The sequence below is a fragment of the Thermobia domestica genome, chromosome 3 (assembly GCF_964235325.1).
Source record: "Thermobia domestica chromosome 3, izTheDome1.hap1.1, whole genome shotgun sequence".
NCBI lineage: Eukaryota > Metazoa > Arthropoda > Insecta > Zygentoma > Lepismatidae > Thermobia > Thermobia domestica.
This window is the reverse complement of record NC_137456.1, coordinates 284,608,664-284,628,432: the sequence shown is the minus strand read 5'-3', so window position 1 is coordinate 284,628,432 and position 19,769 is coordinate 284,608,664. Positions and strand designations below refer to the sequence as shown.

The following is a 19,769-nucleotide window of genomic DNA, read 5'->3' as shown; positions in this document are numbered from 1 at the left end:
AGGCTATTATGATCAAACCACAAGTTACAGTGGGCACCAAGTATGGGCTACGGTTAAGCTATTTGCTTCTATGAACTGAAATAAATATACCTTATTCTATTTCTCATTCGAGCTATCTTCATGTTCGACTTCCAATCCTCTCTTAGGATAACAATAAGACGAACTACCGAGAGTGACACGAGTTCGACCCCACAAGAAATCACTACCAGAGATCACAAAGATTCTCTGTCATCTCCATAAGAAGAGAAGATCTCATCATGTGCAATTCTGGCTATTGTCAGATAGACTGTTTAGGTTCATGGAAGACATGGAATTCAGACGCGAGTGATATTTTTTGAATGCCTCCAAAATTTTGAACAGTGCTTTTGTGGAGATAATGAGATAACATCATTACAAACTCCTTACCAACGTCAGGAAGCAGAAATTACATGAGCAATTATTAATGCTGATACTTTTAGTAGCCCCGCTTACCGCTATAATTATAGATGTTTTAGTACATAGCTCTGTTACCCATAGAATAAGGTTTTTCATTCAAGCATTTGATTTGAGCAACTCCGTATTAACTAAATCTAGCCCAAAACTTGGAATTAATCCTTCACAGACTTTATGGACAGTGTTTTTTTAATTAATTAATTAATTAATTAATCCTGGCATTTAAGTTATTTAGAAAACATGTCCATGTTGTTTACACTTCATGTATAACATTTAAGAAACCGTTTTTCACTACTTCTGACAGTGCAAGTAAGTCAATGGATTTGTGTCTGTTTATGTTCGTATTATCACGAAAATAAGTAGGACCATAATATTGTACATGAGGTATAAAATTTTGCGGAGCATTTATACATATTTCTGCAATACGAATTTTGAGAAAACATACTTAAGACAATAAACATAGATTAACGGAATAAATTTATCATAGTTAAGTTAAACACAACACAGCAAAACATACCAATATAAAAATGCTGACCCATTTTCAGAGCTAAGATAGGGAAAGATTTGAAGTCCAAAGTATATCGACATACTTTCTTATATATTCTATGGGAAAGCTGACAACAAACTTTTAGTTTAATTCATAGTTTTCCTGCGTTCATTTTCTACAAAGCAATAAAAATTATTTTATTTTCTCCTTGCTGTTATTAACAATATATAAGTACATAATACTAGATAGAAATATTTTGATGTGCTAATTGCTGAGGATAGCTGTACAGGTCTGAGGTGTTGCTAATTGTGTAATAAGAATAATTATTTTGTGGATGAATCTGAATAAAAGAGAAAATAAATAAATAAATGATTTTGTAGTATGGAGAGCTCATTGTATGGTAACAAGCATAAGTAGATGACCGAGCGAGTTCTTTCCTCAAAAATTTGAGTTCGGAGTCTAAACTGAGTACACTTTATTGTAATTTGGAGAAAACTACGTCCTCTTTAGTTTAAAGTAATATGTAATATAATAGCTGTCTTTGCTTCAAATTTATTGACAAAATAAATTATACAGCCGAGAATCCATTTTGATGACGATTTAGCGACTTTATGATCAACACTGATATACTGGAGGTTATACAATTAAGACATTTGTTAGTCTTCTCTCATATTATACTTGAGACATGGTGTAATGATTCCTAATCTTATTTAGTGGAAATAATATCTAAATTATTAGTTGTATTTACGATATTAAAGTAGAAGTATAGGGCTAGACGGATGTCTGTAAAGTTCAGATATGGTTTTGACCGAGATCAATCAACTAATTGAAGTTCCTTTTCCCTCCAAGGCTAAATAAAGCGAGACCTGTTTAAAATGATATCCAAACCATTACTCGGGCTTGTATTCGAGGCAGGCATCCCCATCGTAATCGAACCCGGGACTGTGTGTACGGGGATCAATGGATTTATATGAGTAATTTTTGAGCTTTACGTCTCCAAGTTTGGATATCACTTTAGCTCTTATAGGCTAAAGGAGAAACGATTAGAAGTGAATGGTGACTATGAAATGAGCGGTGAATGGACCATACGTAACACTTACGCACTGAGCAGGACTGGAACAAGTTACAGATTGTCAGCCTAACATCTTAAACCACTTCATCATGTCAGCCATCTAGGGGATTAACTAACTAACTCTATGGCCTATGGGACCCGGAGATTCAATACCGCGTTCACAAAAGCTCTCCACTGACTTCTATCCTTAGCCAACTGGATCCAATTTCTACTTCGTATTTCTATTTCTGCGAGATCCATCTTAATATGGTCCTCCCATCCGCGCCTAGTCTTCCTAATGGACGTTTTTCGATTGGATTTCCAGTTAAAACTTTGAAAGCTTTCCTAATTTCATCCATTCTCGTCACATGACCTGCCTACCTGAGCCTTCTAGGCTTGATGACCCTAACAATATTTAGTAAACGGGATAAATTATGTACATACTAGTTCCTCGTTTCCGAATATTCTCTCAGAATTTTATTCTTAAATACTTTCAGTCTGCGTTCTTACCTCAGACTAGGCAACTATGTTTCACAACCATACAGCAGAACAGGCATGGTTATCGTTTTATGTATTTTAAGCTTGAAATTCCTCGACAGAATTCGCGACGACAAAAGATTTTGAATTGAATAATAACACGAATTCCCTGCTTTCAATCGACATTTAGTTTCTTCATGGATATGTTTTTAGTCCGTTAATATTGATCTAGGGAAACAGATGAGTTATTAATAGAATCGACAAGGCGGTAATTTAAAATACTAATAATAGGAAATAATTATGTCTACACAGAACCGTTTTATCAGAATAATTCTATAGATAATGTTATGACTTTTCTATATACTCTACCTATGACGTGGTGTAGGTGAGTGTGGAACGGCTAAGGTTTTCCACGGCAAATAGCTATCTTCTGGAGACGGACTTCGAGGTTGGCTTTCTGAGCGGTCAAACTCAATGGCAATTGGCTGACTGCTCATGATGGACACACGCCTTTCTTCACTTTGCATTCCTAGAATTTCAGCTGAAAATAAACAAAATAAAATAAAATAGATATATTCTTCATCATGATCATCATCCCACTTGATATTATTATTATTATTATTATTTTCTAATTTGTAATCTAAGTTTATTAAAGAAGGAATATACATGAATTACCTACATTATTAAACTAGACTTCCAACTGTAGAAATTCATTTAACATCCAGTGGAAATTCACAAATGCTTTAACATATCAAAATTTAATACGTTAGTAGGTTACAATAAATTAACAATCAAAAAGAAAGAGAGAAAAAAATTAAGAAAGCGAAAATACTCAACGGAAATTGGGTATTAAATTTCCTATACTTTATATCCTGTAAATAATTAACGAGATATCGGTAGCCTCCAGATTTCCCACACCTTCTATTTGGTAATAATTATTTAAAGACAAGTCGCTTACATCAAGATTTCCTACATTATATTTTATAAAGGGAATGGTTAATCCCAAATTCCTGTATGATATATTGACAAATACTGAAGATATAAAAAAACAAGGAATGAAAATTAGATTATTCCAACGAGCACTAGCTCACATTAAGGGACTAAGTATATCTATCATTTTCGTATTTTTGTGTCATTTCTACATGATATGATATGTGTCATTCAACATATTTATTCTAAAAGTATTTTTTTGTTAAATTTCTTTTCTAAATAATGAAATTGATTTTATATCCTTCAAACTTTTTGGCAGTGTATTGTAAGTTTGAATGATATTATATTTAACACTATTTATAACATAAGTTGTTGAATTAACACTGTCAATTTCAATTGGGGTCAATTGGAGAGACCGACAACTCATTCGCAATTTGTACGAGTCAAGTTGCGCTTGAATGATGGAGAAATCAATAGTGTGGAGATTGGAAGAGAAAATTAAAATGAAATGAAATGAAATCTTTAGTTTTACGTCCCACGCTTATGCCGGTTAGGCTAAAGGAGACGGTGATGATGAGAGATGAGTGAAATGGGGGAATGAAGAAAGTGGGAGGAAACGGGAGAACCTCGAGAAAACCCACGAGCACAGTGTTTGTCCACCACAAAGTCCACACGGCGCAAGCTCAGATCGAATCAGGGACCCCAAGCACCGGAGGTGAACGCTCTACCACTGAGCCACCGCGCCCCCAAGATTGAAAGAGAAGTCAGACACGGATGTAGTACGTCGCCCCAATTATTTAACATTTACAGTGAATGTTTAATGATGAAGCATTAATGGGAATTGGAGATTTCATGACTGGAGGGCAGATCATTAACAAGATCAGGTATGTAGATGATACGGTTATTATAGCTAGAACCGAAGAAGGACTACAGGAGATTATTGACAAAATAGTTGAAATTGGAAAACTATATGAAATGGAAATCAACATCGAAAAATCGAAAGTCATGGGAAAATCCCATGGAAATGCGCCCTTACGGGTCAGAGTAGAACAAAAAGTACTTGAAGAGGTCGATTATTTCAAATATCTGGGAAGTATTTTGACGAAAGACTTTTACTGTACCAAAGAGATCAGGTCGAGAATTGCCATACCCAAAGAAGCATTCAACAAGAAAAGGTCATTCTTAACTAGCAGCCTTAATATTGGATTAAGGAAGAAACTGGTCAAGTTCGTGTTCGGTTCGTGTCCTGTGGATTCCTAGAAGGGCTTAGGCATTCATGACAGTCTGGGATTCTATCCTCTATGTTTTGGACGTCTCCTTTAGGCTTTATTAGCGGTTCGGAGATTTTAGCAAAGCGATCACATAACCACTGGACAATACGGTTCAGAGTTCGGGTCAGGACATTCTGGAAAATTAACATAGAGACTGATTCTAATTGTATCTCTAATGCCAATACAATTTAATAATGCGAAGATTATTACGTTGTATAGGCATTAATTATTTATACTGAAAAGTAAATTAAATTTTCTTAAATTCTAAAACATAAATTTAGGTCATTGTAATTATTTTAGTAAATTATTAAAAAAGGATACGTGTAATTATAATTTTTTGATTTTAATTAATAATACTGAATCTTCACTAGTACAAATTAAATTACACACTGGCACTTTGATTTAAATAATGGATATGATAATGCAATTTTACATTTGGCCTAATTCTTCTTATTGCAGTCGCGGAAGACGCGGTAGTCGCGAGCTAACGGTTGAACTTCACTACATCGTACGTTTTTATTATTTCACACTTTCACTTCTCACCCACTTTGATGCTGAAGAAAGATAATTTCCAGGTTCCAGGGGGATTTACTTAAAGTTGGAAGGATGAATTTTTCTACTTTCCATTTTATCTTCTTTCGAGTGGTCTTGAAGTTTCTCCATTGCGCAGCTAGCTCCTTTGGATTTAACTTTTGAGAGTTGTCCGAAGGCTTTGGACTGCGTTGCTTTACATTTTCTTTTATTTAGTATAATATGTTGCACTAACGATACTTTACATTACACTGAATTGTGCAAACGTACGTAAACAGCATTTTATTTTTACTTTTGATTGTGCTTTTTGTAAATTCACATAATTTTTTAGACACTGCGTGGTTAGAAGCTGTTATCACACCAGAAACAATCGTCAGACTGATTTGGATTTTCTCCCCGCCTCTCCGTGCTTTTACCGAGCGGAGAGGCTCACAATGCAACCTGTTGATGTCAGAGCTAAAAATAACTATGACAACCTATAGGCAGGAATTTTTGGAGATGAAGTTTGCTCCCTGTACCGAATTTTAGCACCGTATTTGGAGAAACGAGAGGGTCCACCAAGACTTCCGTCGCAGACGCAACACATACACACATATGCATATTCGTCTGTTTGCTGAGAGAAAAATTCTTTAGTGTGCTTTTATACGAGGTTCACTTAAAAAGTTAAAATCTTCTTCATTACTATTCGATGAGTTGGACTATATGGCTACACTATGTATATTATGTGTACGTACTTTATACAGATACAGGTACACACAAGAATAAATTTTTAGTAGTAAATCGAATGGAAGTATGTTTAATTCCATTGACAAACTCTTACTGGATAGTACATAGGACGACAATTCATAGTTCTTATGACTTTCTTTTGCTATTGAGAGTGATTGTATTTTCGATTTATTAGTGTGTCTCCAAATAATACAAAAATATATCAGATGATTTTGTATGTATGCATGATACACTATTCTTTTTAAATTTGTTGTTAGGACTGTTCTAATGTAATGCATAATCGCTACTATAGGACTATCTTCTTTTCTAAATCTTTAATATACACATCTAATATATTTAGAGCTAGAAAATTTGGTATGCTATAAGAAAATAACCCACATTTGACGTCAGATTTAATAACTAAATAGGTACATAGGTATTGATGAAATAGTAGGGAACTGGTTACCTATTTGGGCAGTATTTTAATATTGATGTTTTGGAACAGAATTTTAAACATGTTGAAATGTGTAAAGTTTCCATTCACTTTTTTTTTTTTTTTTTTTTTTTTTTGTACATAGTTATTTTGAAATTTGTTTTTCTTAAACTTTATTTTTGTGAGATAAATATTCACAATGAAAACGTCATGTAAATTCAAGATCATACATCATATATTACGAATAGCAGTCTTAGAAGAAATGAAGTAAACTTTTTGCAAGCCAACAAACTTTTGAGCAAGACCAGAACATGACTGCATGTAGATAACCAAAATATCCGCTCCGAAGTAGTTACGTACTGCTGTACTTCCACAACTGGGTAAGCAATTTCCTAGTGTTTCATTTATTAAAAGATACGTGCTGCATGAATTTTAACATATTATTTGGGTATTGATTTTCTTCTACTTATGTACAAAAATGCAATCTTCATTAATCTCAAAGTTAGCATGAAGAGAAAATGTATATTCACAACAATATTAAAGATAAGAAGGTTCTCACTACTAACTCACATATTATCAATCAATGAGATTAGACTCTTTAACAGTTAATTTTAAAATTAAAAACAAATTAAAATTAAATTACTTATTAACTTCTCAATTAAAATTAAGAATAAAACCTAATTAGTTAACGTATTAACTTAAATTACATGAAATACCCATTCAAATAATCAAATTGAAATTTAACATTACAACTAACATTAATATTTATTGCTGGAAAATGAAACTATTACTATTAATGACTTATTTATTTACTTAGATACTTAAAAAAGGTAGTGAATGCCAACTTTACGCAAAGTTTAACTATAAATGAATTATAATTAACAGTGACAATTTGCTCTTTCAAGATTCTTATAATTTAAAAATCTTACAATGAAACTTCAGTTAACTCATAGAAAGAAAGAAAGAAAAAAATTATATTGAACTGAAGCTTAAAAATAGGCAGAATACAAAAATACGTACGCTCTACAGCAATGGACCTAGTTTTCTTAATTGTTCCTCGAACTGAGATCTTCCGTCGCATGCTTTTGGCTCTTTTAACAGGAGACTTCACTAACAGCTGAGAACGAGATGTAAGAGACTTTTGAAGGTGTTCTTCAAGATACTGTTGTACTTGAGGGTTTAATTCTGAAAAAAGAAGAAGAAGAAAAAAGAAAATAAGCAATGAATTAAATAAATATAATTGCTGAAAATTTTCACCAGAATATTGATATCAACTGTTAAATTTCATTTCAACTATGTATTCTTCACAGATTTCTGTATATTAATTCTACAACAAGGAAAACACACGAAATGCAATTATCTACAAAATTCATTTCAATTTTTAGACATAGAATGGACAAAGATTGAAAAAAATGAAATGAAATCTTTAAGTTTTACGTTCCACGATTATGCCGGTTAGGCTAAAGGAGACGGTGATAATGAGAAATGAATGAAATGGTGGAATGAAGTAAGCGGGAGGAAACGGGAGAACCCTGAGAAAACCCACGAGCACGGTGTTTGTCCACCACAAAGTCCACACGGCGAGCTGGGATCGAACCAGGGACCCCACGCACCGGAGGTGAACGCTCTACCACTGAGCCATGCTCTACACCAGGACAAAGATTGAGTCAGTTGTCAGCATTTAAACTGTGCATTGTACTTTTTGCAACAAGCTAATTTCGTTTCAGTTACCTGGGATTTCATTCCATTTTTATTCACGGGAAGGATGAAGAATTAAAATCAATAATCAATTCTATGAACAGTGGAACACACGTTGTCTAAGAAGTAGATTTAATTTTTGTTTCGAGAAGTGAGATACCTGCTTTTCCTCTCAGAAGGCTTCTACAGGAAGGGAGGAACCTCAACAAACACTGAAACAATCTAACTCAAGTACAAAATCTCGTCACAGAACGTAAGACTGTTCAGACTGAAAAGTACAGTATATTCTCCTCAACTATTCAGTTAGCGATTATCCGGTCTAGTTCAAAAAAGTTTCGCAATAAAACTAAGAATAATTTTTTTTTAGTGATTTGCTCAACTTTTAAAGCCTTCATAAAAATGTGACTTTGCCAAAGTGAAGTACTCATCGATCAAGGACTTTTCCAAACACTAAAACCTGTAAGTTTCGATTATTTTTCTTAGACCTACCTTCTCACATTTGTGTAATTTTTTACGATTGAACAGTAAAATAAGCTTAAATCATTGTACTAGAGAGTTAGGGTTACATTTTACGTTAATGTTTTGTTTAATTTTACACTGTATGTATGTAGGTGTACATCACATTTATGTTTTCTACAATTAATTTAACCATTATATTTTCTGTACTAAATTTTTAAAACTTACAGTATAGTATACAGGAAACATTTATAAAGTACTGGCCTAAGAGCATAGGCGACGATCCTGGGGACTCACCGAAGTTTGCTTGGTCACCCCACAATCTGGATATCCAACAACGAAACATACATACCTGAAGGTCCCCCCCCCCATTCAAGTTATACAGAAGTCAATGTCGTTGCATAAGAGATCAGAAAATATAAATAAAAGCGAGTTTTGGTGTAAATAGTGGGGTTTTAATCGTATGGGTGTTACAGAAAGTGAGATTTACAGAACTTCAGCCCTATCCGGCTTTTTTGTTTTCCGGACTATCCTTCCGCTATATGAGGCCGGATAATCAAGAATCTATTGTAGTTCATTTTAAATAAAAATATATTACAATTATACACATATGTTCCCATACAGTCTAATTGCCAATGTGAGTGTAATTGAAATGCATGGCCCAGGCTTCGATTCCTCGTGGAGCACAGAACTTTCAGTATTGATCCAGCATCGTGAGACAATTATGAGGTTTACTGGTATTAGAAGTTATCGAATGCGAGATCAGAAAACAAGAAACAGAGGCAAAGAGGGTCTATATAGTTACCACGCATATACGAACAAAATTCCATCTAACACAAGGGATTTAAGACAATGTAAAACAACGCTCAGGAATTCTTTTTTTTTTTTTTTTTTTTTTTTTTAATCTACTTACAGATTTCTGTAATTCCTGAATTTCCTTTAAGCTTACAAGCTTTCGTCTCTCCTCTGAAGTCTTGGTCACAGAGGGTAAAAACAGGAAGAAAAAGAATAGAAACATCAAGAAATAAAAATGGAATGGACTTACCAAGGGAAGAGCTGTGTTGTACGGAAACACGTTTTCAAGTATGTCAGCGATCAGCGGATGAAGATGATGCAAACTAAAACATGGCGTAGTCCATCTGTGTGCCTCTCTTGTTCCTTATTGGAAGGTTGCCAACTCATTATTTTTATTGTCATGCCAATGCTGTGGAAATTTTGTAATTACCGCCTCCCATTCGTCACTCAACCATCCCTTGTCTAAATTTAAATTCGGTGTTTACAAAAGGAAGGCAGTAATTACAAAATCTTCAGAGCATTGGCATGACAATAAAAATAATAATATGAGTTGGCAACCTTGCAACAAGGAACAAGAGAGGCACGCAGATTGATTCCGCCATGTTTTAGTTTGCATCACCTTCATCCGCTGATCGCTGACGTACTTGAGAACGTGTTTCCGTACAACACAGTTCTTCCCTTGTTAAGTCCGTTCCATTTTTATTTCTTGATGTTTCTATTCTTTTTCTTCCTGTTTTAACCTCTGTGACCAAGACTCCAGAGGGGAGACGAAAGTTGGTAAGCTTAAAGGAAATTCAGGAATCTGTAAGTAGAACATGGATTTAGTTTTATGCAATTACAACTCATAACTTCTACAATGTTATTAGCGTTTAACAAAAAAAAACAGTCCCTTGAATCCCTAGATCTCATCGAGTTGAACAAAATGACAGGCTTGAGAATAAATTCTGATGCGTAGTTTTTGAGAATAACGATTAAAACGAATTTTAATGGTGTTAAAAGGCACGATATTCACTTAGAATCTCATACAGTTCATAATTTTTATTCTGCTGGGTGAAAAGATTACTTATTTATGTACTGAAATGAAACATAAATACTCTTAAGTAGCAGATTCTATGTATTGTTTGTTTGAATTCTCAAAACAATGAACTCACACACTCACACACACACAAAAAAAAAAAAAAAAAAAAAAAAAACTAACAGTAATGCACATATTCCTAACAAAGACGCACATATACTTGTAATAAAATACTTATAAGAAAAAAATGTCACATCAATACATGTATTTTACTTTTAATTTAGTTGATAATAGTCAAACGCTTACTATCAGGCATCCCATCCTCTTGACTTCCGAGAAAGCTTAAATTTGTAATACAGGATGTACTTAGGAAATCCCTCAAGTTTCCAAGAGTCACTCTGAAATTAAAGTAAAATATTTCTTATTACTCCTTTGATTAGATAAAAAAGAAAAAAAAAGAAAGTAGTGAAGATTATTTAGAAAAAAACAAACAAACTATTTGCTGAGCAAAACAATATATTCACACTAAAAAACTACACACGTGTGACAGTTCCGTCAACTAACACTTTGGCTTCATCAGACACTTTGCTCAGCAAATAATTTGTTTGTGTTTAATTATATACAAAGCAAAGCTTCTACTTATGGCAAATATTTAGAAAAGAAGAGAAGAAATAGATAGAACATATTATAAGACATGGATGACTCCTACTGTTAGCTATGGAGGAAATGACAAGAGCGCAAAAAGCTAGCAAAAAAAAAAAAAAAAAAAAAAAAAAGATTGAAATGTATGGACCAAATAATATAAGATATAGGGAAGAAAAGGTACACGGAGATGAAAAGTCTGGCTTAGGACATGGAATAGGAAAGCTGCGTCAAACTAATCGAAACATTGCTGGTCTGAAGAAAGAAAGAAAAAAAAAGTAAGAATGTTGTCAAAGAAGTTGGGTGAATATTGCTGTTAACTTGTGACGAATACAATCTAGAAACAGATAAGAACTTGCGACTTGATCCCTTAAACAAACATTGCGGCACACCGCGAACTATTCATACATTTTGTTTGTTCTAGGTTCTGTAGGATAAGAACCTGTAAGTGGCAGTCGTCATGCACCACCCATAGCATTGTAATACATTACTTCGATATCTATAAGCATATATCGTTCAGACAATTCTTGGCCAGAGGAAGAGGGCAGTCTTGTAATCCAGTATATTTATGTTGTTGACACTCTATGCGTAGACATACAAGTACAAGTGAAAGTAGATACCATGATTTAAAATATATACTTATGTCGCCGAAAAAGAAAGAAGAAAAAAACTTCAGCTTGAAATTCCACAGTGGTGGACTAAAGGAAACGGACACGGATAAACACAAATGATGGTTATGCAAGGACGGGAAAATAAGAAATGTGAAAGAAAACGGGAGAACTGTGAAAAATATAGACCCGATATTGCACAACACACAAATTTACGTGGTCTGGTTCGAACCAAATCTCTCACAGCAGAAGTAAAAGCTCTACTGTTGTTCCACCGTATCTTATCTATTGTGTAAATATATTAAGAATATACAGTTAACAATAACAATTGAGAATATACAATGCATTACATCGTCTCCACGACTCCAGAATCAAAATGCATGAACTATGTACCAGTGTTTATACTTTAAATTCTGTATATCTTTCAGCAAATAACTTACTTAGATAATTCGTTACTTGTGCAATAGTTGGTTGGATTTAGCGTCCCTTTCCAGCATCGAGGCTATGTCATACACGAACCTTCATTTTAAGGTGGAATTCGAATTCCTGTAATGCATTAAAATTTCAAAACTCTCACCGGACCCGGCACACTAAGGTACGCGCGCTATCCATTTAGACAAGCGGAAAAGGCTCGTAACAGTAGTAATCACTATAACAAGGAAACTACTAAATGCAAATACAAAATATTTTATTTTATTTTTTATGATTAACTGCTTAAAGTAAGAAAAATAAACGTCATACGAGTGAAGAAAATAGGTAGGTTAAATGGGGTAAAGTCTAACTTTTGGAACAACTGTACATTAAAGTGGCTAAAATTTAGCACTAAAATTTTTGTCCCTTGGCTAAAATTTACCAAGACATATTGAAATTTACGTTAACACATTAAGAAATGCAGAACACGAGCATATTACCACAAAAATATGTGACAAGAAAAGTATTGTTAGCGTATTTTTGCCTTCTTTTCAAAAATTAAGATGGTTGATAGTAAATAATTTAGACATAATTGTAATTTTGATCTCTCGACTTAATTTATTTAACTAAAATTTGACTAAAGTTTATTCATCATGCTAGTTTCTGGTTGTTGAACACGCTATAACGAAGGCATTTAAGTTTTAGGTTTATTCTTTTTACGTAACCTAATCGCATATCATTCATGTACTTCTATCCAAAACTAAACTAAACTATTCAGTAATAATCCATTACAAGTACGAGCAATCGAACAATGAACATTTTCTTATATTTCCAAGCCATTCAGCGTATTACTTGCAGAGCCATAAAAATATACAAATTATTACTCAGAAGCTATCACTACTAAAATCGTAGTATTATACAATCTAAATTATGAAATTATCTTTCTTGTCTTTACCTCTGCACTAGGTATCTGCACTCGATTAAAGAACTTCAATCTAACGAATATTATCCACATCAACATTCACAAGATAGAATCTTAGATATAATTATTGTCGATTTGTCGAGTAATTATGTTAAACAGAAACTCGCTCCTTCCGTTAATGTGAGGTTAATGGGAGAAACTTCTGATGAATTAGAAGATAAATAAGACAAATAACAGTGAAGATAAATTGATAGATGTGTGAACTAGCAACGAAAAACTAAATATCTGAACGTACAAATTTAAGTAGAAGCAAGTAATTAAAAATATTTAAATTTAATAAAGGATATGCTATTATGACAAAAATTAACTAATTAAATACTAAAGTAACCCACTTAAACATACGGATGAGAACAGTGTGCAAGGCTTTTTTTTTAGCATTTCAAACTTCAAGTAAATGTTACGACCCCGCTGGATGGATCTTTACGAAGACTATTCCAAAACTTTAAGCATTTCTATTAGCAATTTCAAAACAGCACAGCGTCTGAAGGAAAATATTTTGGAGGGCATAAATATTCCGGCTTACTATTTATCATTAGCATGATCACAAATTCTCCCACGGAGAGATTTAGCTTTTTTTTCTTTAAAAAAAAAAAAAAAAAAATATTGCTTTTTTGGAACACATTTTAGAGCCCTCACCGTCCAAATGACGAGAGTTTCTCTCCAAGCACAATAATAACAGTACGCATGCTTTCACTATATGCAACCGTTCAACTATGTGAATTCGCAGTAAAAATATAATAAGAAGATATAATAAATGAAATTTTCCTGAGACTGAGTGACAGCTCTGAGAACCATGTGTTAACATATCCCTGAGGGCATTTATACCAAAATAGTGAAGCAGTCACCGGAAATACATCATTTATAAAACTATATATGACGTAAATTCCTGAAAGACTTGTGTTATTTGCTTTTTTTATTAACTGTTCTTACCTTGTTCCATTTATATATCCACTCTTCAGCTTTTTCATTGTAGTAACCATTGCCAAAGGTATTTTACCCTGTTCTGAAACACAAAGAGACCATCAGCAGAGTAATACTGATAATGTACTTTTTGATAATGAGATGTGAGCAAGGTATTGAATTAATAAAATATTAAAAACATGTATTTTATACATTGTCCTTTCCAACTATGAAATGAAATCTGTTAGTTTTACGTCCCACGATTATGTCGGCTAGGCTAAAGGAGACGGTGATGATGAGAAATGAATGGAATTGTGGTATGAAGAAAGTGGTAGGAAACGGGAGAACCCCGAGAAAACCCATGTACACGGCGTTTGTCCACTACGAAGTTTACTTGGCGCGAGCTGAGATCGAACCAGGATCCCAAGCACCAGAGGTGAACGCTTTACCACTGAGCCACCGCGGTCCTCTCCCAACTAATTGCAAGATTTTTTTCTCATATTTTATCACAATAAAACTTTACATTATAATCTCATTCTTCGCACGTACATTTACATTATAATTTCACACATTAAATAACTATAATCTACATCTACCAGTATACACAGTGCATATACAGGATGTTTCAAATCAACACCGACAGCCTCGAGGTGATTCCTGACACCAAGATAAGACAAAAAGTATAGATCATCCTGGGTGCACAAATGCTTCCTTTCGGAGTTACAGGCTGCCGAAAACACGATAAAACTGAATTTTAAAGCTTCATAGCTTCAAAACTATGGTATCTACCATAGTCGGGTCAAGACTCCACTTAGGAACTATTATGTGCCCTATCCAAAAATCGTGTTTCAGAATCCTGAGATGCTTTCACAGCAACTCTTATAGAGGCAGTTTGGCTACGGGCATATAATATGAAGTACTCTCCAACTATCTCCATAAAAATTGTTGCGGAGGAAGTATTGCAGGATTCTGAAACATGGATATTTAGATAGGGCACATAACAGTTCCTAAGTGAAGTCTTGATCCGTCTATGTAGGTCCCATAGTTTTGGAGCTATGGACCTTTAAAATTCATTTTTCCATGTTTTTGGCAGTCTGTAACCCTAAAAGGAAGCATTTGAGCACCCAGGATGGTCTATACTTTTTGTCTTATCTTGGTGTCAGGAATCACCTCCTAAACGTTGTCGGTGTTGTTTTGAAACACCCCATTATATATATATATATATATATATATATATATATATATATATATATATATATATATATATATATATATATATATTGTATATTTTATTTTAAATATTGCATATTACTAATTTTCTTTTGATATTGAAGCCTGTTTCCAGTATCGAATCTAAATGTTCGAAAAATTTATGTAATAATACATATACTTTACATAGTATATGTAAAGCATACAATTTCAAATGTTTTCGTAAATACCGTTGTTTGGGGTTATTCATGTCTATATATTGTCAGAGACAAAAGAAAACATTTTCATACGAATATTAAATGTGAAATATGTTATTTACTTTTGTCGATGACTATACAACGGCTTCAACTAGTAGAAAACAACATGGCCTTAATTTCGCCACAACTAACAAGAAATATATAAACAAACAACTAAATTATAATTTATATCTTAGTATATTTGCGATATATCCAGTCATGTTAACAATATCCGAATAAATGTCTTCTTAATGTTTATGATTACGATGTATATCTTATAGGATACACTTAAGCAAAGTATTTTAAAATGATATTATTTAGCAACACATTTCATTATCTTCCTTATCAAAAGTTAAGTTAAAACTTCAAAGACTTTCATATTTTTGCGGCAATCAAGAAATTTTTAGAATTCTGAAATTTAGTTTAACAAAAATTACTTTCTATTTATGCCACTCTAACTTATCAGGAAATTCTACGTTTACGCCTTAAAAACACACGTAAATTACTTCAGAAATTTTACAGTTTATATTTAACAAATAATGAAAGCTTTTCGCAGTTACGAAAAGCTAGTGCAGCTGGACTGTTACTTACTTAATTACATTTTCAATTGCTACTTGTTTCATTAATGGTATCACATACAGTATCTTGGAATGAAGGAGTTCCATGATAGTTATGAACAAAAACATACTCTAGGCGTTTAGCTTTCTAAATTTAACATTCTGTCATTAAAATGTTGGAGGGAACAACGAAAAAAGAATACTTGAAACAGCAGTTCGGTCGTTAGTTACAGTCAATCTTAATGAATATGAATCATCTACAACATTCAATTTATATCTGACACTGTCCAACGTCGAACTTCCGTCACTTTTTGTTCCCTTTACATTACTCCCTTCAATATTTTGACGATTGGAAGATTCAATTTTGAGAATTAAGTGCTACGGTACGTTTTTGTTCATAACTATCAACTAAATATCTTTTGTTTAATGATATATATGTAGATTTATACACCAATACACACACAAACATAGAGAATTAGGAGCACAGATCTAATGACCATATAAAGCAAGGTAATAGTGGAGACATTTGCACACTTACTAAAATGACAGCAAACACAACACTACTACTTTAACCAAAAATACAATAAAGAGAAAGCTACTAATAACAATTGTTTAAAATTAAAAATATTTCAATGCATTCATTTGGAAATTATTAACATATATATAAAATGACATCATCTCTCATAATGCATACGGTTCTACTACGGAAGCACCGTTATCATTTTCCAATAGGCAATGTCAATGACAATTCTCATGTGAGAAAGTGAAGCAGGATGAGCTGCAGACAATGGGGTAGACTTACCCTTCTCTCTTTAAGGTTGACCAGCCCTGCGCTCAAACCAAGGTGGATCAACACGCTTACCGTTTGAAGTTTTGCCAGATGCTTATCACTTGCAGTACACCCAGTGGTAGATTAAGTGAAGGAGTTCCCTCATGGCTATATGCTTAGTGTACGCACCTTTGGCGTGAGAGACTCAAGGAGCAGGAATGGACAGTAACTTGGCAGTTGTGAATTTCAACCTTAAAAGGTAATTACAAAGTTTGTTTTCACTCCATCTGAAATGCCAACTATTGATGTGCAAGTGACGTCTGAAACTACTAGTCTGGATGCTTCTCAAGTAGTTCAGCAGTACACATGAAGGCACGTTCAGGTTACTGACCCCGAGTTACCACTTGTGCTATCTTGTGGAGAAGGATATCGTCAGCAAGGTCTGAAACCGAGCTGGCCGTCCTCGTGCGTCCACATACACTGAAGTGTATAGCTTCCTTATGCTATAAGGATTAATGGTGACGTTCAGATCTTTTATGTGTATGACGACAAGCAGTCTGAAGCCGAGCTGGTATGGAATCACAGGTTTCCTTCATTTTTTTCTCCTGCACTCTTATCCCCGCTCCATCTTTCGATAGTAACTTTAGATCCATCGGGTATCTTCTTCTGAATTGCCGAATTGGGTGGCCCACACTGTTCCTGGATGTGAACATCATTAAGCATACAGGAACCAGATTGAACAAACAGTATAACAATGCCTTGACTGTGATACTAGTACAATACAATATTGTAGAAATAATCATTTGTTTTGTTTTGTTTTTAGTTATGTCTCTTTGCAATACAACGGGTATATGGTTTGCATCTGTTACTTTACAACCATTGTCCTTACAGTTTTCCTGATACCATTGTGGTGCAATACTTATTATTATTACTGTGAATAAGAATGTTTCAGATTAACATTCCAACAGGAGACAGAACACGAGTTTAAAAGAATGGCAGTAAATAATAAAGCCGATTGTAAAGAAATTTACAAACTTACTATGATACACAATAACAAAGTTCTTGTAGTTTTGCACTTGACACAAAGAAAGAATACCAAATCTTTCACTTGCATATATTCAATTTTGAAGCGTAACCATGAAACTTAGAAAATGCAAGAAGGAATAGATATGGTAGTGAGAATCCTATCTTACTTTTTTATTTTATAAAATTACCTGCCAACAAATGATTGTTTTTTTGACTGTTCTAATAAGTGAAATGAAATATACCATAATTTCGGAAGGTTATATCCTGTTGCCTAACGGAGGCGAATGACTAATAAAGGTGAATGATTTTTAAACAATTGGAAGAATGAAAATGTAACAGAAACCGGGAGACAATGTAACAGAAAATGGGAAACAACGTAAGAGAAAACGGGAGACAATGTAACACAAAACCAGAGAAAATGTAAAGAAAAAAACAAAAAAGTGAGAAAATGTAACAGAAACGGGAGAAAATCCAGGAATATGATGTTATTCATTGGCTATTCTAATAATATAGCAATATGAAAACAAACACTGTTTAATTCATCTCCATGATATAGTTTATGTAAATAAACATAACAAGAGACTGAAAATCCTTCTTTTTAATTATTTATAAGAAAACTGAACGCGTTTAAATAAGAGTTATTAAGTGCATTAACAAGAAGATAGTATTACAAATATTACATAATGTCAGAAATATTAGATTGCTATTCAGATAAAATAAAAGATATACTAGTAGCATTCATTATGGAGAAACAAAGTTAGAATCTGCTGGACTTATGGAGAGAATAGTTGAACTTGATGTGTGTGAAAATTTTCTATCAAGTCAACACAAATAAGCTATATTTCCATGTTTCTTTTCAAACAACGTGTGGACATGCGCTCCGTATGTTCCTTTTTAACTCCCTCTGAAATAATTAATTAAAATTCAGACATTTTTATATATTAGGTTAAGAACGTTACGCTACACACATCACTGTACAACTGAACACACAAACTATCGTTCCAACTTGCTGCGTGTATTTATCAGGCATTTTTCTTGCATACAACCTATGATAAGGGAAAGGTTACCGTTGGTCACACAGGTCAAATCTTACCATTCAATACATTAGAATGTAACATCATTATTACAGTTGGACGTCCGAGCATATGTCGCCAGTTGATGGTTACAAATCCCAAATCATCCATGAAATTACATGCCAGTAGATCAATATCATTACCAAGGTAGAATTCCTCACCATCAAAGTTCTATAATATAACACAAAACAAAGACAATGCACTACTTATTAATAGTTAAAGTTGTAAGCATAAGCACTACTAGTTATGTGAACAAATTTCTACTAGTAATATCTACTTCATAAAAATACGTGCTAATTAGCGATTAATCTGTTAAATGCATGCTGTGTTATGGAATTAAGTGAGATATTCAAAACTCAATGTATTAACCAACAAATATTAAAATACACGTCCACCAGATCGATTCTCGATAAAACCCAAAGCAATAACATACAAGTGTGTTACTTAAGATCAACAGATATGTTTCAAGGAACAAGGAACACAAGAATATTGTTTTCAAGTATTTAATATGATCGAACACAGGTCACTTCTAGTGACGTTTACATACGCAAAAGAATATAAAGTACGGGCCACTTAACTTTCTTGTCCCCATTTTTTCAACCAAATGGGTCATTCTGCAGTAATTACTGAAATGTTAATTTCTGAAATAAATGAAATCTATGAGTTTTACGTCCCACAGTTATTCCGCAAAGGCTAAAGGAGACGGTGATGATGAGAAATGAATGAAGTGGTGGAATGAAGAAAGTGGGAGGAAACGGAAGAACCCTGAGAAAATCCACGCACACGGTGTTTGTCCATTACAAAGTTCACTTGGCGCGAACTATTTCTGAAATATTAGCAACATTATGATAGGCGTTCACGGAAATCTTCTGAAGAAAACTTACCCTGTCAGCAGATTATTCTTTCTAGGTTCGTCAGAAGAAAATAGAGTATGAGATATTTTAAATGTAAAGACCACTTTTTCTCTCACAAAAATCAAATCAATAGTCATTTTCGAGAAAGTCTATTACACACCTACATGACTAAACTAACCTCTTTTGTGAGATACACTGAATTATGCAATATGTTAGGGTTG

The 19,769-nt window shown here is 33.6% G+C and overlaps 1 protein-coding gene across 2 annotated transcripts in view; it reads right to left on the bottom strand.

The window, feature by feature from the left end:
- The window catches only part of LOC145681103 (putative phosphorylase b kinase regulatory subunit alpha), a 147,011-nt gene that overhangs the window by 48,699 nt on the left and 78,543 nt on the right, over positions 1–19,769 (bottom strand). Inside the window, exons 12-16 of one of the 2 annotated variants that reach the window (XM_081752511.1) lie at positions 18,715–18,865; positions 13,855–13,927; positions 10,588–10,679; positions 7,338–7,502; positions 2,817–2,988 (exon numbers count right to left, since the gene is read on the bottom strand). In XM_081752511.1, coding sequence (XP_081608637.1) covers positions 2,817–2,988; positions 7,338–7,502; positions 10,588–10,679; positions 13,855–13,927; positions 18,715–18,865 — 653 coding nt within the window. The remainder of the gene's footprint in view (positions 1–2,816; positions 2,989–7,337; positions 7,503–10,587; positions 10,680–13,854; positions 13,928–18,714; positions 18,866–19,769) is intronic. The other variant, XM_081752510.1, reaches the window with a different exon arrangement.